This window comes from Physeter macrocephalus, unplaced genomic scaffold (genome assembly GCF_002837175.3).
Source record: "Physeter macrocephalus isolate SW-GA unplaced genomic scaffold, ASM283717v5 random_1503, whole genome shotgun sequence".
NCBI lineage: Eukaryota > Metazoa > Chordata > Mammalia > Artiodactyla > Physeteridae > Physeter > Physeter macrocephalus.
Window position 1 is genome coordinate 1 of NW_021146272.1, and position 13,521 is coordinate 13,521.

Sequence of the window (13,521 nt, forward strand, 5' to 3'; positions counted from 1 at the left end):
AGGGGCTTCCCTGGTGGCTCAGTGGTTGAGAGTCCGCCTGCCGATGCAGGGGACGCGGGTTCGTGCCCCGGTCCGGGAAGATCCCACATGCCGTGGAGCGGCCGGGCCCGTGAGCCATGGCCGCTGAGCCTGCGCGTCCGGAGCCTGTGCTCCGCAACGGGAGAGGCCACAGCAGTGAGAGGCCCGCGTACCGCAAAAAAAAAAAAAAAAAAAAAAAAAGGTTAAAAAGGCCCTGAGAAAACCGTAATTCAAAAAGACACATGTACCCCAATGTTCACTGCAGCACTGTTTACAATAGCCAGGATGCGGAAACAACCTAAATGCCCACTGACAGATGAATGGATAAAGAAGATGTGGTGCATATGTACAATGGAATAAAAAGGAACAAGATTGGGTCATCTGTAGAGACATGGATGGACCTAGAGTCTGTCATACAGAGTGAAGTAAGTCAGAAAGAGTAAAACAAATATCGCGTATTAACGTGTATGTGTGGAATCTAGAAAAACGGTACGCATGAACCTATTTGCAGGGCAGGAATAGAAACGGAGACGTAGAGAACGGACATATGAACAAAGTGGGAGAAGGGGTGTGGGATGAACTGGGAGATTAGGTTTGACATAAATACACCACCACGTGTAAAAGAGATAGCTAGCGGGAACCTGCTGTATAGCGTAGGGGGCTCAGCTCGGTGCTCAGTGGGGACCTAGATGGGGGTGGGATGCGGGGGGAGGTCCACGAGGGAGGGGATATGTGTATACATACAGCTGATTCACTTCGTCGTGCAGCAGAAACTAACACAACGTTGTAAGGCAACTATACTCCCCCCCAAAAAAGAAAAAGGTTAAAAAGTGAAACTTCACATAATGTGTTTTACACAATTTTTAAAAGTGAGTTAAGGATACAACCTAGGGACTTCCCTGGTGGCGCAGTGGTTAAGAATCTGCCTGCCAATGCAGGGGACACGGCTTCGAGCCCATGATCCCATGTACAGCAGAGCAACTAAGCCCGTGCACCACAACTGCTGAGCCTGTGTGCCTAGAGCCCGTGCTCCGCAACAAGAGAAGCCACGGCAATGAGAAGCCCACGCACTGCAACGAAGATCCAATGCAGCCAAAAATAAATAAATTAAAAAAAAAAAAAAAGAAGAAGGGAAAATAAAGAGCAGGTGCTTAAAAAAAAAAAAAAAAAAAGAATACAACCTCATGGCATCAAAGTCTTGAGGAAAACACACAGTACAGTTTTAGAAGGCAAGACTTATTTTTTGTCAAAATTCTTAGGAGCTCCCTACCAGTGAGGAGCCAAAATACTGATGACAATCAGAGCCCGTTTTATAGGTCATACAATACTTATAAAATCTAAAGCCTTGAAAAATTGGGGTTCCTAACCCAAATCTACACTGTTATGAAAAACCACGGTGAACTTGCTGAATGGATCAACCTCCACACATCTGTGCCTGTGTGTGTGTTTCTGTTTGTGGTGAGGAATGGAATCGTCACAAGTTCAGATCAAACTCACACTGCACTGTCTGGAACTTTAAAAGTAGTTTAAAGACAGTAATCAACTCAGGTGCTTATAAATGCTACAAGACGCTGGCCTCTAGAGGCGAACCCTGATTCAAACCTGCTTTATCTGCCTCTATCTCTCATGCTGGACGCTCTGCTACCAGATCTGACGAGATCAGCACAGCCTAGAGCAAAACACACTCATTTTAACCAAAAAAAGAATACAACCTCATGGCATCAAAGTCTTGAGGAAAACACACAGTACAGTTTTAGAAGGCAAGACTTATTTTTTGTCAAAATTCTTAGGAGCTCCCTACCAGTGAGGAGCCAAAATACTGATGACAATCAGAGCCCGTTTTATAGGTCATACAATACTTATAAAATCTAAAGCCTTGAAAAATTGGGGTTCCTAACCCAAATCTACACTGTTATGAAAAACCACGGTGAACTTGCTGAATGGATCAACCTCCACACATCTGTGCCTGTGTGTGTGTTTCTGTTTGTGGTGAGGAATGGAATCGTCACAAGTTCAGATCAAACTCACACTGCACTGTCTGGAACTTTAAAAGTAGTTTAAAGACAGTAATCAACTCAGGTGCTTATAAATGCTACAAGACGCTGGCCTCTAGAGGCGAACCCTGATTCAAACCTGCTTTATCTGCCTCTATCTCTCATGCTGGACGCTCTGCTACCAGATCTGACGAGATCAGCACAGCCTAGAGCAAAACACACTCATTTTAACCCAGGTCAGAGAAGCCCGTTTACAGTCAACAAGAACACATTCTGCCTTTAGGAGTTCCAACAAGAGAAAGTCAACCCCTTCAGGACATTTAACTCCACCCTTAAGGCAGAAAAATCTGCCCTTAAAATATACTTTTCTTCTTCCTGCTAAAGCTACTGGGTTCTACACTTCTGGAGTCAAGATTCTTTTGAAAATTTGATGAAATAAATGACCATACTCAGACAAAAAAAAGCAACATACACAAATACTTTAATACAGTGGGGAAGAAATCAGGAAACCCAGGATTTCTTTTCTTTTTCTTTTTACATTTAAGTGTTGTATTGTATTTCCAGCACTCAAGTTCATCCTTGAGTTAAGAAAACTTAGTAGATTGTAGGGGGCTCTTTTTAAATACATTTACCTACCTGTGATGGAAAAACCAACAGGAACGAGCACTCCATTTTTGATGTATGTACATAATATATCTCCTATAGGAGACTGGCTTAGCACTCTTGGCAGCTCCAGTGCAATCTCACAGAGCATCCTAGGGTTTCACTGACCCACACCTAATGGTGCCTGAAAAACATCTATGCTTCCCCCTTGTCTCAGGATCCATGAAAGTCTGCAGATTCTGCCAGCTCTAAAAGCAGTGATGTTTACCGAAATCAGCACTTTGCTTTACTGAAGCAGACATCTGACACCAGAGAGAGTAACAAGATTTGACTTAACCCAAAGTGTGCATGAGGACTAAAGACGGTTTCACCGTTCGGCTTTGCAACGCAGTTTCCAGAAATCAACTGTGATGAAAAGCAGGAAATAACTATATTAAGACTTTACTAACTCCTAAAAAGCAGGAAGTTGAAGGAAACCCAGATTTCTAGGCGTCTACTCGGCGCTCGGTACTCAGGCCTGGTCACTGCTGGGAATACGGGGAACACACAGGCACCGCCCTGACGGGGACCGCGCGTAGAGCGGAGGAGTACAGACGATACATTCCCCCGTTCTTACCATTTTACAGCAAGAAAACGTGGCTCTGGGCTAGTTTCACTGCTTTACCTTTGCCATATATTCTTCCTGGGGAAGCCCTCGTTTTCAATACATCACAACAAGGCGGAAAACGAAGGAGAAGAGGAGGACGAGAGCTGGTACTAGGGGTGTGACCGCTGGACTATGTGGAGGGCACTGCGTCCTTTTTCCTACAGTAAAACTCAGACGCAGCGCTGATTAATGTTCAAAACCCGCGCTGTTCTGTAAGCATGCGGTAAGATTTCCTACAGTGCCCCACAGACGCTATTTTTGTTACCCTCCGTGATCAGCCTAAGATCCCCTGAAAGGAAGAACCACCACGCTTCTGCGAACATATCACCTAACGAATAAAGTGCAGAAGCGTTTTAAAGGAACTGGAAACATCCAAGGAAAAAACACCGTACTGCTCATCTAAGAAGGCTCACAAGGCAGTGAGTGAGCGTTAGTCAGGGTTTTCCGAGAACTTCAGCCAGAAAGAGACAAGTTCTCTAAACTGCGGCCTGTGTGCCCTTCCCCGAAGTCCGGGCCTGGGCTGTCAACGCCCGACGCCCCCGAACTCCAAAACGCCGAGCAACGCCGCGACCCCGGGCCGGCCGCTCGCCCGCAAGCCCGACGCGGCCCCGATCCGCACAGCCCCGAGGCGGGGTCCCGGGGACTGGGAGGTCTGGCCAACGAGGCCGCCGCGGAGCTCCCCCAGGCCCGGGGAGGCACCCGCCCGCCTCTCGGGGCCCAGCCCAGCGCTCACCTGCTTCTGCACGTCGGCATCGCTGAGGGCCATGGTGCAAGCGACGGGAGGCAGCGGGTGACCGGCCGCAGCTCAAGACCGACGCGGGCGAACGGGAGACGAAAGCCAGACGCGCTTCCGGCCTCTTCTGTTTTGTGAGCGCGGCTTCCGGTTCTTACGCAGGTCGCCGGGCAGCCCAGCCAGTGGAGAGAGAGCGGCCCAGAAGTCCCGCCCCGCCTCGCCTCCTGTCGCTCACTAGTGACTTCTCGTGACTTCTCGTGACCTCTCCCGGTCTTTTCCCCAGCAGCCCGCTCCGAGGCGGGAGGGAAGGCCTGCTGTCCTGCCCCTGATGTTGACTGAGCCTTGAAGCCCTTGCGTTTTTTAAAAGTTTATTTCTGCCAACCAGAATTTGTTTTACTTTCCTGGCCCTAATGGAAGCAAATGCGTCAATATCTTACTTATTAACAGGTTTTATTTTTAGAGCAGCTTTACATTTACGGAGAATTGAGCTCAGGTTCCCATATTGTTAGCCTTCTCCCTTTCTGGGGTACATTTGATATATTTCATTAACCGAGGCTAATGTGTTGACAAAAGCCCACAGTTTAACCAATTTCCTTAGTTTCCCTCTGTTGCGGAAATTCGGCCTCTGTACACCAGTGCCGGATTATATCTTGGAGACGGAGTTTTGGGTGAAGTAGAAAACAATAGTTTTATTGCTTTGCCAGGCACAGGGGGCCACGGCAGGCTAATGCCCTCAAAACTGTGTGTCCCACCTGGAGGGGGTGGTGAGGAGTCTTAACAGTGTTCCAGGAACAGGGCATGATTAGCTCGTGGAGCTTCTTCTGATTGGCTGGTGGTGAGGTAATCGGGAATCAGCATCATCAACCTTCTAGTTCCAACCGGCCTGAGGCCTGTGTGCTGTGGGCAGCAAGCAGCTAACCTCTCCCACCTGGTGGGGGCTTCAGTGTCTGCAGAACAGCTGGAAGGACCCGGCTCAGAACATTAACTGTATAGCCCTTGAGGGAGAACTAAAGGTCCTTGACTGTGTAATGGCTAAAGTGTTATTATTTTGGCTTGCTTGACTGTTTGCCCTTTTGCATTTTCCCACTTGTCCGGTTAAATGTATTCCTTGACTGAAGTTTTTCTGCAGACAAAGGGCAGGCGGAAGACATGGGTGAGGGTCTATTCTGGGAAGGCCTCACAGGGTCCTGCTCGGTTACACCCCTGATGCCCTTTTCCTGTTACAGGACCCCATCCCAGATACCACCTTTTATTTAGTTGACCTGTCTCGTAAGTTCTTCTTGGGGGTGACAGTTGCTCAAACTTCCCTCTTTGTTGACCTTGACAGTTTGAGGAATACTGTTAGGTATATTATAGATGCACCTCTGGGGAATCTTCACATAATTGGTCAGGGGTTGTGGGTTTTGGGGAGGAAGAGCACAGAGGGAAAGTGCCATTTTCCTCATATCACATCAACGGTTCATGCTGTCAGCCTGATTTTGACTGTTGGTGTTGACCTTGATCACTTGGCTGAAGCAGTGCTTGTCAGGTTTCTCCACTGTAAAGTTAACTCTTCGTTTCCCCTTTCCATACTTTACTCTTTGGAAAGATGTACTATGTGCTGCCCACACTTAAGGCACTTGAGGAGTGAGGAGTCATGCTCCACGTTCTTCAGGGTGGACTACCTACGTAATTTATTGGTAATTCTGAATGAGCATGTGCATTTTTCAACATCATTACCAGGATCCATTTTCAGAAAATTATTCAGAAAGTTAAGGGAGAAATTCTTCGAGCCCACATTTTATAAAGGCAAAATACTTTGAAAACTTATTTTTAGGATAGATTCCTAATAATAGAATTATGGGCCAAAGGGTACACACATTTTTATTACTAGCTTTTTATTTTGAAGAAATTTCAAATATAAGTTGTAAGAATAGTGCAATAAACTCCCATCACCTAGATTCTGTTAATATTTTGCTATATTTGCTTTATCACTTTTCATATGTATATATGTATATATATATATATAAAATTTCATGAGTCAATAAATAGTTCAGTGTGTGTTTCATAAGACTAAGGGTGTACGTCAGTCAAATTCAGGAAATTTAATAAGTCCATATTCAAATTTTGCCATATGTTCCATTAGTATTCCTTGTAGCAATGTTTTTTTCTGATCCAGGATCCAATCCAGCATCACCTATTGTATTAATTACCTTGTCTTTTTAGTCTCCTTTAATATGGAATAGTTCCTCAGACTTTGTCTTTCCTGATACTGATGTTTCTGAAGAGTACTAGTCATTTGAATTGGCCAGTTGTAGAAAGTCCCTCAACTGGGTTTTGTCTGATAGTTTCATCATAATTACATTCAGGTGCTGCATTACAGGAGAAGTACATGTGTGATATTGTGTCCTCAGTGCATTGCATGTCCTTTTAATGGGAGTGGCACACCCATTTTTAAGGCTCTTAATACAAATGCCAAATTATTGTCCATCTGTGCTAGTGGACACTTCTTTGCAGCGTATGACAAGTTGGTACACGTATTTGAGAAAAGTGGTGGTGTTGGATAAGGGAAGGGTTGAGCCACAAAACAGTACAACTAACAGGGCGACGGAAATCCAGGCATTTGATTTCAATTTGATCGGTAGTCTAATCAACTGAACCAGATGGTAGGCTTGTTTCTCTCATCTAACTAGTTTTTGCACTAATAATTTCATTCCTCATCATCCCAGAAGACAGGCATATGCATGCCTCTAGCAAGCTAGGTCAGGATGAGGTGGTATTCACTCGTTTGGATTACAGTCCTTCCTCCCGTTTATTTATTTATTTTTGGCTGCACCGTGCAGCATGCAGAACTTCCCCGACCAGGGATCAAACCCACGCCCCCTGCAGTGGAAGCGTGGACTCTTAACCACTGGACCGCCAGGGAAGTCCTCCTCCTGTTTATTTTTACAATGTTCTGCAAATACCTGGGGCTGAAGACTGGGAGCCTCAACCTAATACATGTCTAATCACTTATGAAAACAATGTCTGGAAGAGATGTGATAATATCCAGATCAATGTGCTTTTGTTCTTTGGAAAACAGTGTGCTGATTTTTATGATTTATCATTATTTTCAGACATTAAAAAATACAGAAAAGTACAAAGAATTCAAATGTCTATGTACCATGTACCACCACCTAGAGTTGACCATTAACATGTGTCACATTTGCCTTAGGACTTCATTTTTTAAATAGTGTTACGGGTATACTTAACATCGCCTTTTGTGCAGCTTTCCACTCCCCCATGTCAGTGCCCTTACAACTACTTTCTGCAGTATCTTGCTGATTCACCGAGGAACAAGCCAGGTGCTAGCTGGTAAGAACGTGGTAAGCTTCACAAAGTGAAGCACAAGTGAAAAAGTTATTATGAGTACATGCAAAGATTAACTAGTTAGTAGTTTTCCAAATCCAATTTCCTCCTATACTAGCTTAGGTCTTGTGAAGAAGTTTTTCTAAAACAGCTTTTCAGACAAATTCCAAAAATCCCACTCCCAGATAAGCCTGTTGACTATGGCTTCACCAAAACTGCCGACCTAAATTCCTTTGAGGTTAGTCACTGAAGAGAAGGTTTGCGCGCTCCTTGATTTACCTGCTCCCAAGCTAAGGCCTCAGTCTGTGGTTTATCTGGAAACTGAGTCACTAGAATAGGTAAGGCTTCAGTTTGTCGGCTGGGGAGTGCGCGCGCGCACGCGCACACACACACACACACGAGGTAGATGAAAATCATGTCTTTGAATGTTGAGGAATTAATTTTTAAAAGAAAAGACAAATTGTGGCAGAAAGCAGTGAGAAGTCTAACTTAACATGCTTGCACTTTTTAGCCTTTTCCAACCAATTTTCCGCACAGCAGAAAGTAATTTAAAACCTAGCTGGCCTCTGATCACTCCCTAATTTATAACCTCTGGAGGCTCCTGCGTGCTCTGGAGGAGCTGGCCCTGCCCATTGACCTCATCACTCCTCCTCCCTTTCTCGCCAGCTCCAAGCTTTACTGGTTTGTTCTCAAGCTTTTTGCCTGAGATCTTTTCCTGCACTTACCCCTTGGGTTGTTCTTCAGTCTTCAGGTCTCAACTTAAAATATCCCCTCCTTGGAGAGAGGTTTCCATCAACACCCTGTCACCTTAATTTTCTACTCCTGTCCCTTGTTTGTTGACTTCAGGACATGCCACAATTTTAACTATTTTGGTTTTTTTCCTTTCATTTCTATGTTCTTATCTGGTTTTCCAACGAAAATGTCAGCTTCACAACAGGGACCATGTCATGGTTTTTGCCGGCATCCAGCATACTGCCTGGTACATACATGGTAGGCATTCAATAAATAACTGATGAATGAGAATGAATGAGTGGAATCTAGAGTTTAGATTTTATTATCACATTAGGCTGCAGTCTAGGTCTCTGTGTCACTCATAAGATCCGTCAGAAAAAAACAAAACAAAACCCAAAACCCCAAAAACCCATGAACTGCTTGTGATTAATTTTTGTAAAAGCATTATATATTTTACACCATTTGCTGAAGAGACCCTTTCCTCATTGAATTGTCTCTGTTGAAAATCAGTGGACCATTCTGAACTTTCTATTCTGTTCCATTGGCCCATATGCTATCCTTGTGGTATATATTAAAAAAATTTTAAAAAGGGTAAAAAGCAAACCCTAAAACTGAAAGCAATCTGAAAGAAATTTACCTAACCATATATCAAATTGGCAACCTAACTACACAGAATTATTCCATGTGACTTTTTGAAATTTACATACAATGAACTGCATAGACCTACAAAGTACAATTAGATGAGTTCCGTCACCTGTGTGATCATAATATAAAGACTAACTCCATCACCCTAGAGAGAAAGCTCTTTTCTAGTCAATCCCACACTCCCAGTCGACAGTGCTGATTTCTATAACCATTGATTAATTTTGCCTGTTCCTGAAATTCATATAAATGGAACCACACAGTAGGTACGTTTTTATGTCTGGCTTCTTTGACTCAACGCTTTTGAGATTAATCCATATGGTCACATGTAACAAGGGTCAGCTTTTCTTTTATTGCTAACTAATTTCCGTTGTATAATTCAAAAAGTCAACTTTTTAAAAATTAAGACTAGGAGACTGTTCAAAGATTTAACAACCAAATGCAATGCATGATCCTGGTTTACATCAAAAACTATATGGAATCTAAAAAAAAAAGAAAAGGTTCTGATGAACCCAGGGGCAGGACGGGAACAAAGACGGAGACGTAGAGAATGGACTTGAGGACACGGGGAGGGGGAAGGGTAAGCTGGGACGATGTGAGAGAGTAACATTGACATATATCCACTACCAAATGTAAAACAGCTAGTGGGAAGCAGCTGCACAGCACAGGGAGATCAGCTCGGTGCTCTGTGACCACCTAGCGGGGTGGGATAGGGAGGGTGGGAGGGAGGCTTAAGAGGGAGGGGATATGGGGATATATGTATACGTATAGCTGATTCACTTTGTTATACAGCAGAAACTAACACATCATTGTGAAGCAATTATACTCCAATAAAGATGTTTAAAAAAACTATAAAAGCCATTACTTGGAGAATCGGGGGAATTTAATATGGCCTGGTTAATAGGTACTATTAGGGAATTATTGATAGTTTTCTTAGCTCATTAAGTCTCTTCTTGGCAAATCTGTCCGATTTCACTATGAACAGCACCACCCGAGTTCTCAGTCACTCGGGCCCAAAGCCTCGGAGCTCCAACCTTCTTTCGGATTCCGCCACCCACCCTCATTATCAGTTCAGGTTTTTATCACTTCTTTTTTCACGGCTGTATTGAGATATTCACATTTTTGAAGTGTACAACGGAGTATAATTAAATGGCTTCAAGTGAGTGTATTCACAAAGCTGCGCAACCACCAACACAATCAGCCGGAGAACAACTTCGTCAACCCAGAAAGAACCCTTGACCCCACTAGCAGGCACTGCCCATCGGCCTTTTGTCCTCAGGCAGCCTTCGGCTCCTCCGCCCGGCCGTGTCAGGCGCCCGGACACAGTGGCTCCCACAGGGCACGGTGGAGACGCCGTACCGCCTCCCAGTGGCCGCTGCAGATACGCTCCTTCCTCGCTGCGCTACGGCGCCCCCGTCCCCCCGCCCGCTCCGTACCCTCAAGGCCCAGCCCCCCCACACAGCACTGCGGCGCCGCAGCTCCCGGGACTCCACGCTCGGTCAGCCGGCTCGCCTGCAGCTCCTCCGGCGGGCGTCGCCACCCTCCGCACACACTACGGTGGGCCGGTCCGAGTCCGCCTCCTTCCCAGCGGTCCACGGCCGCCGCCGCCGCCCGGAACCATAGAGCTGCCCCCCAAGAGGAGAGCAGGCCGGGAGAGAGCGGCTCTTCCGGGTCACACCTGCGCAAAGAGACCTCCGGGACTCTGTGGTCCGGGCTTCCTCTCGGGAAGGCGGATCCGCCCCTGGCGGCGCGCCCGGCGCCCCGCCCCGACGCCGGCGCTGACGGAAGCACGCCGGGTGACCTCACCCGCCAACATGGCGGCGGCGGTAGATTAGGGCTGCGGGTCGGAGCCGCCACCGCCACCGCCACCGGGGGATCCTGTACGGAGCAGCTGCCGCCGCCGCCGCGTTTTCACCTCTTTGGGGGCACGGGCCTGGACCAGGTGAGGGGAGCGGGGTCGCGGGCAGGCCGCGCCGGGCCGTCTCCGAGCTTCTCCCGAGGTGTCCCGAGGCCGACGCGGGAGACGGGGTGCAGTGAGAGGCTGAGGGCGCGAGGCCGTTCCGCTGCTCCTCAGACGTGTCCGGGCGCGGGTCGGCCGGCGTGGGTCTCGGGCGAGGGGTGCGTGCGCGGGGCTCGCGGCCTGGGTCCCCGCCAGCCGGCCGGGCCGCGGCTTCTCCCCAAGGTTCCCGGTGCCCCTCCCGGCGGCTCCGACGCCGCTGTCATTGCTGTTGCTATTATTTCACGTGTTCGTTTCTGCCACCCTTAGAGGCGGCACGGTTCGCGCTAGGTCATTTTTTCCTTTGGTCTTTCTCCCACCATCCCAGGCCGACCCTGAGTGTCTCTCCTTCGTGCCCGGCCTTTCCGAGCTGGGGCTTCCCCGCTGGGAGCCGGGGCCTCGGGCCCGCGGTCTTGGGCCCTGGCCGCCGCCCTGCGGAGTCGGCCCGATGCCCGCACGAGCGCGCGGTTACCCGCGCAGCCAGCGCCCCGTTTCTGTACAAGTTCTTAACGAAACTGTCTCCCCCCTCCCCTTTTTCTTCACGACGTGGAGGAAAACAAGCAAGTCTTCCAGCGAAACTGTCAGTGCGATTTCCCCGGGAGGTTTGGTCTAAACCAGAATGCTGGTCTGTGCCCTGACTTGTGTGACCTTGGATGAGTTGCCACACCCTTCTAGTACCTTCTTTTTTTCAGTCTTCCGGAAAATTAAGCAAGTGTTCGTGTAGGTAGTGAACTGCTTATACCTCCCTTACACCGCGGGATAAATAAATGTACATTGTAAATTGAAAATATTTAAACCACTATGGAATATTTTTCGTTTGATAATAGGTCGTTAGGAACTTTGAAAATTCTTTTACTCTGATTGGTCAGGTACCATTCTCAGTATTTTTTTTTTTTTCAAAGGATGGATTTTCTTCTGGAGGACCGTACCCCAGTAATTGAGTTCAGTTGAGGGATACAGACGGTTGAGTCCAAGCCGTTTTGTAGAGAAAAGGTGCTCGTTCGTTAGCCCGTCAGTCAATATTTACTACATATCTTGCTCAGCTTTTAGGACAAGTGATTTGCAACAATAAGTATTGTCTTAAGAACATGTTTCTCTTATGAAACATTTTAGACATACAAAACAGAAGTTTTAACTAATCACAGTACAACCATCCTGCTTTTTATCATTGTTTTTTCAAACTTGATTTTTTTTTTTTTTTTTCAGTATGCGGGCCTCTCACCGCTGTGGCCTCTCCCGCCGCGGAGAGCAGTCTCCGGACGCGCAGGCCCAGCGGCCATAGCCCATGGGCCCAGCCGCTCCGCGGCACGCGGGATCCTCCCGGACCGGGGCACGAACCCGCGCTCCCCGCACCGGCAGGGGGACCCTTAACCACTGCGCCACCAGGGAAGCCCCAAACTTGATTTTGATGCATATCTTATTCCAAATAAGTGGTCACCAAGAGTTCTTTTTTTTTTTTGCCACCCTGCGCAGCGTGCGGGATCTTTGTTCCCGGACCAGGAATGGAACCCGCGCCCCCTGCCATGGAAGCACAGTCTTAACCACTGGACCGCCAGGGAATTCCCAAGAGTTTTTTTTTTTTTTTTAAATACTTATTTATTTGTTTGTTTAAGGTGTGCCGAGTCTTAGTTGCAGCATGCATGCAGGATCTAGTTCCCCGACCAGGGATGGAACCCGGCACCCTGCAATGGGAGCGCAGAGTCTTAACCACTGGGACACCGGGGAAGTCCCCCAAGAGTTTTTATTTTTTTTAATTTTTAAAAATTTATTTATTTATGACCGTGTTGGGTCTTCTTTGCTGCATGCGGGCTTTCTCTAGTTGTGGCGAGTGGGGGCTACTCTTCGTTGTGGTGCGCGGGCTTCTCATTGTGGTGGCTTCTCTTGCGGAGCACGGGGTCTAGGCACACAGGCTCAGTAGTTGTGGCTCGTGGGCTCTAGAGCGCAGTCTCAGTAGTTGTGGCGCATGGGCTTAGTTGCTCTGCGGCATGTGGGATCTTCCTGGACCAGGGCTCGAACCCGTGTCCACTGCATTGGCAGGCGATTCTTAAGCACTGCGCCACCAGGGAAGCCCAAGAGTTCTTAATTAATATATGTTAACAGGGTTGAAGGAAGGGGGCTATTTTCAGAGTTACTGATTTTTTTTTTAGCAGCGTTTTATTGAGATACCATTAAGTTGTTCACATGTGTAGTCACAGAGTGTGCAACTATCACTGCAGTTTTCATCATTCCCAAAAGAAACCTCATACTCATTAGCAGTCATTCTTTTTTTTTTTTTTTTTTTGCGGTATGCGGGCCTCTCACTGTTGTGGCCTCTCCCGTTGCGGAGCACAAGCTCTGGACGTGCAGGCCCAGCGGCCGTGGCTCACAGGCCCAGCCGCCCCGCGGCACATGGGATCCTCCTGGACCGGGGCACGAACCCGTGTCCCCTGCATCGCGGAGCACGGGGTCTAGGCACACAGGCTCAGTAGTTGTGGCTCGTGGGCTCTAGAGCGCAGTCTCAGTAGTTGTGGCGCATGGGCTTAGTTGCTCTGCGGCATGTGGGATCTTCCTGGACCAGGGCTCGAACCCGTGTCCACTGCATTGGCAGGCGATTCTTAAGCACTGCGCCACCAGGGAAGCCCAAGAGTTCTTAATTAATATATGTTAACAGGGTTGAAGGAAGGGGGCTATTTTCAGAGTTACTGATTTTCTTTTTAGCAGCGTTTTATTGAGATACCATTAAGTTGTTCACATGTGTAGTCACAGAGTGTGCAACTATCACTGCAGTTTTCATCATTCCCAAAAGAAACCTCATACTCATTAGCAGTCATTCTTTTTTTTTTTTTTTTTT

General features: G+C 47.4%; 1 protein-coding gene across 1 annotated transcript in view; it reads left to right on the forward strand.

Moving 5' to 3' along the window:
- Positions 1-8,268: 8,268 nt before the first annotated feature.
- The window catches only part of LOC114485299 (translation initiation factor IF-2-like), a 14,273-nt gene continuing 9,020 nt past the window's right edge, over positions 8,269-13,521 (forward strand). Inside the window, exons 1-2 of the mRNA XM_028486476.2 lie at positions 8,269-8,300; positions 9,824-10,637. Coding sequence (XP_028342277.1) covers positions 8,269-8,300; positions 9,824-10,637 — 846 coding nt within the window. The remainder of the gene's footprint in view (positions 8,301-9,823; positions 10,638-13,521) is intronic.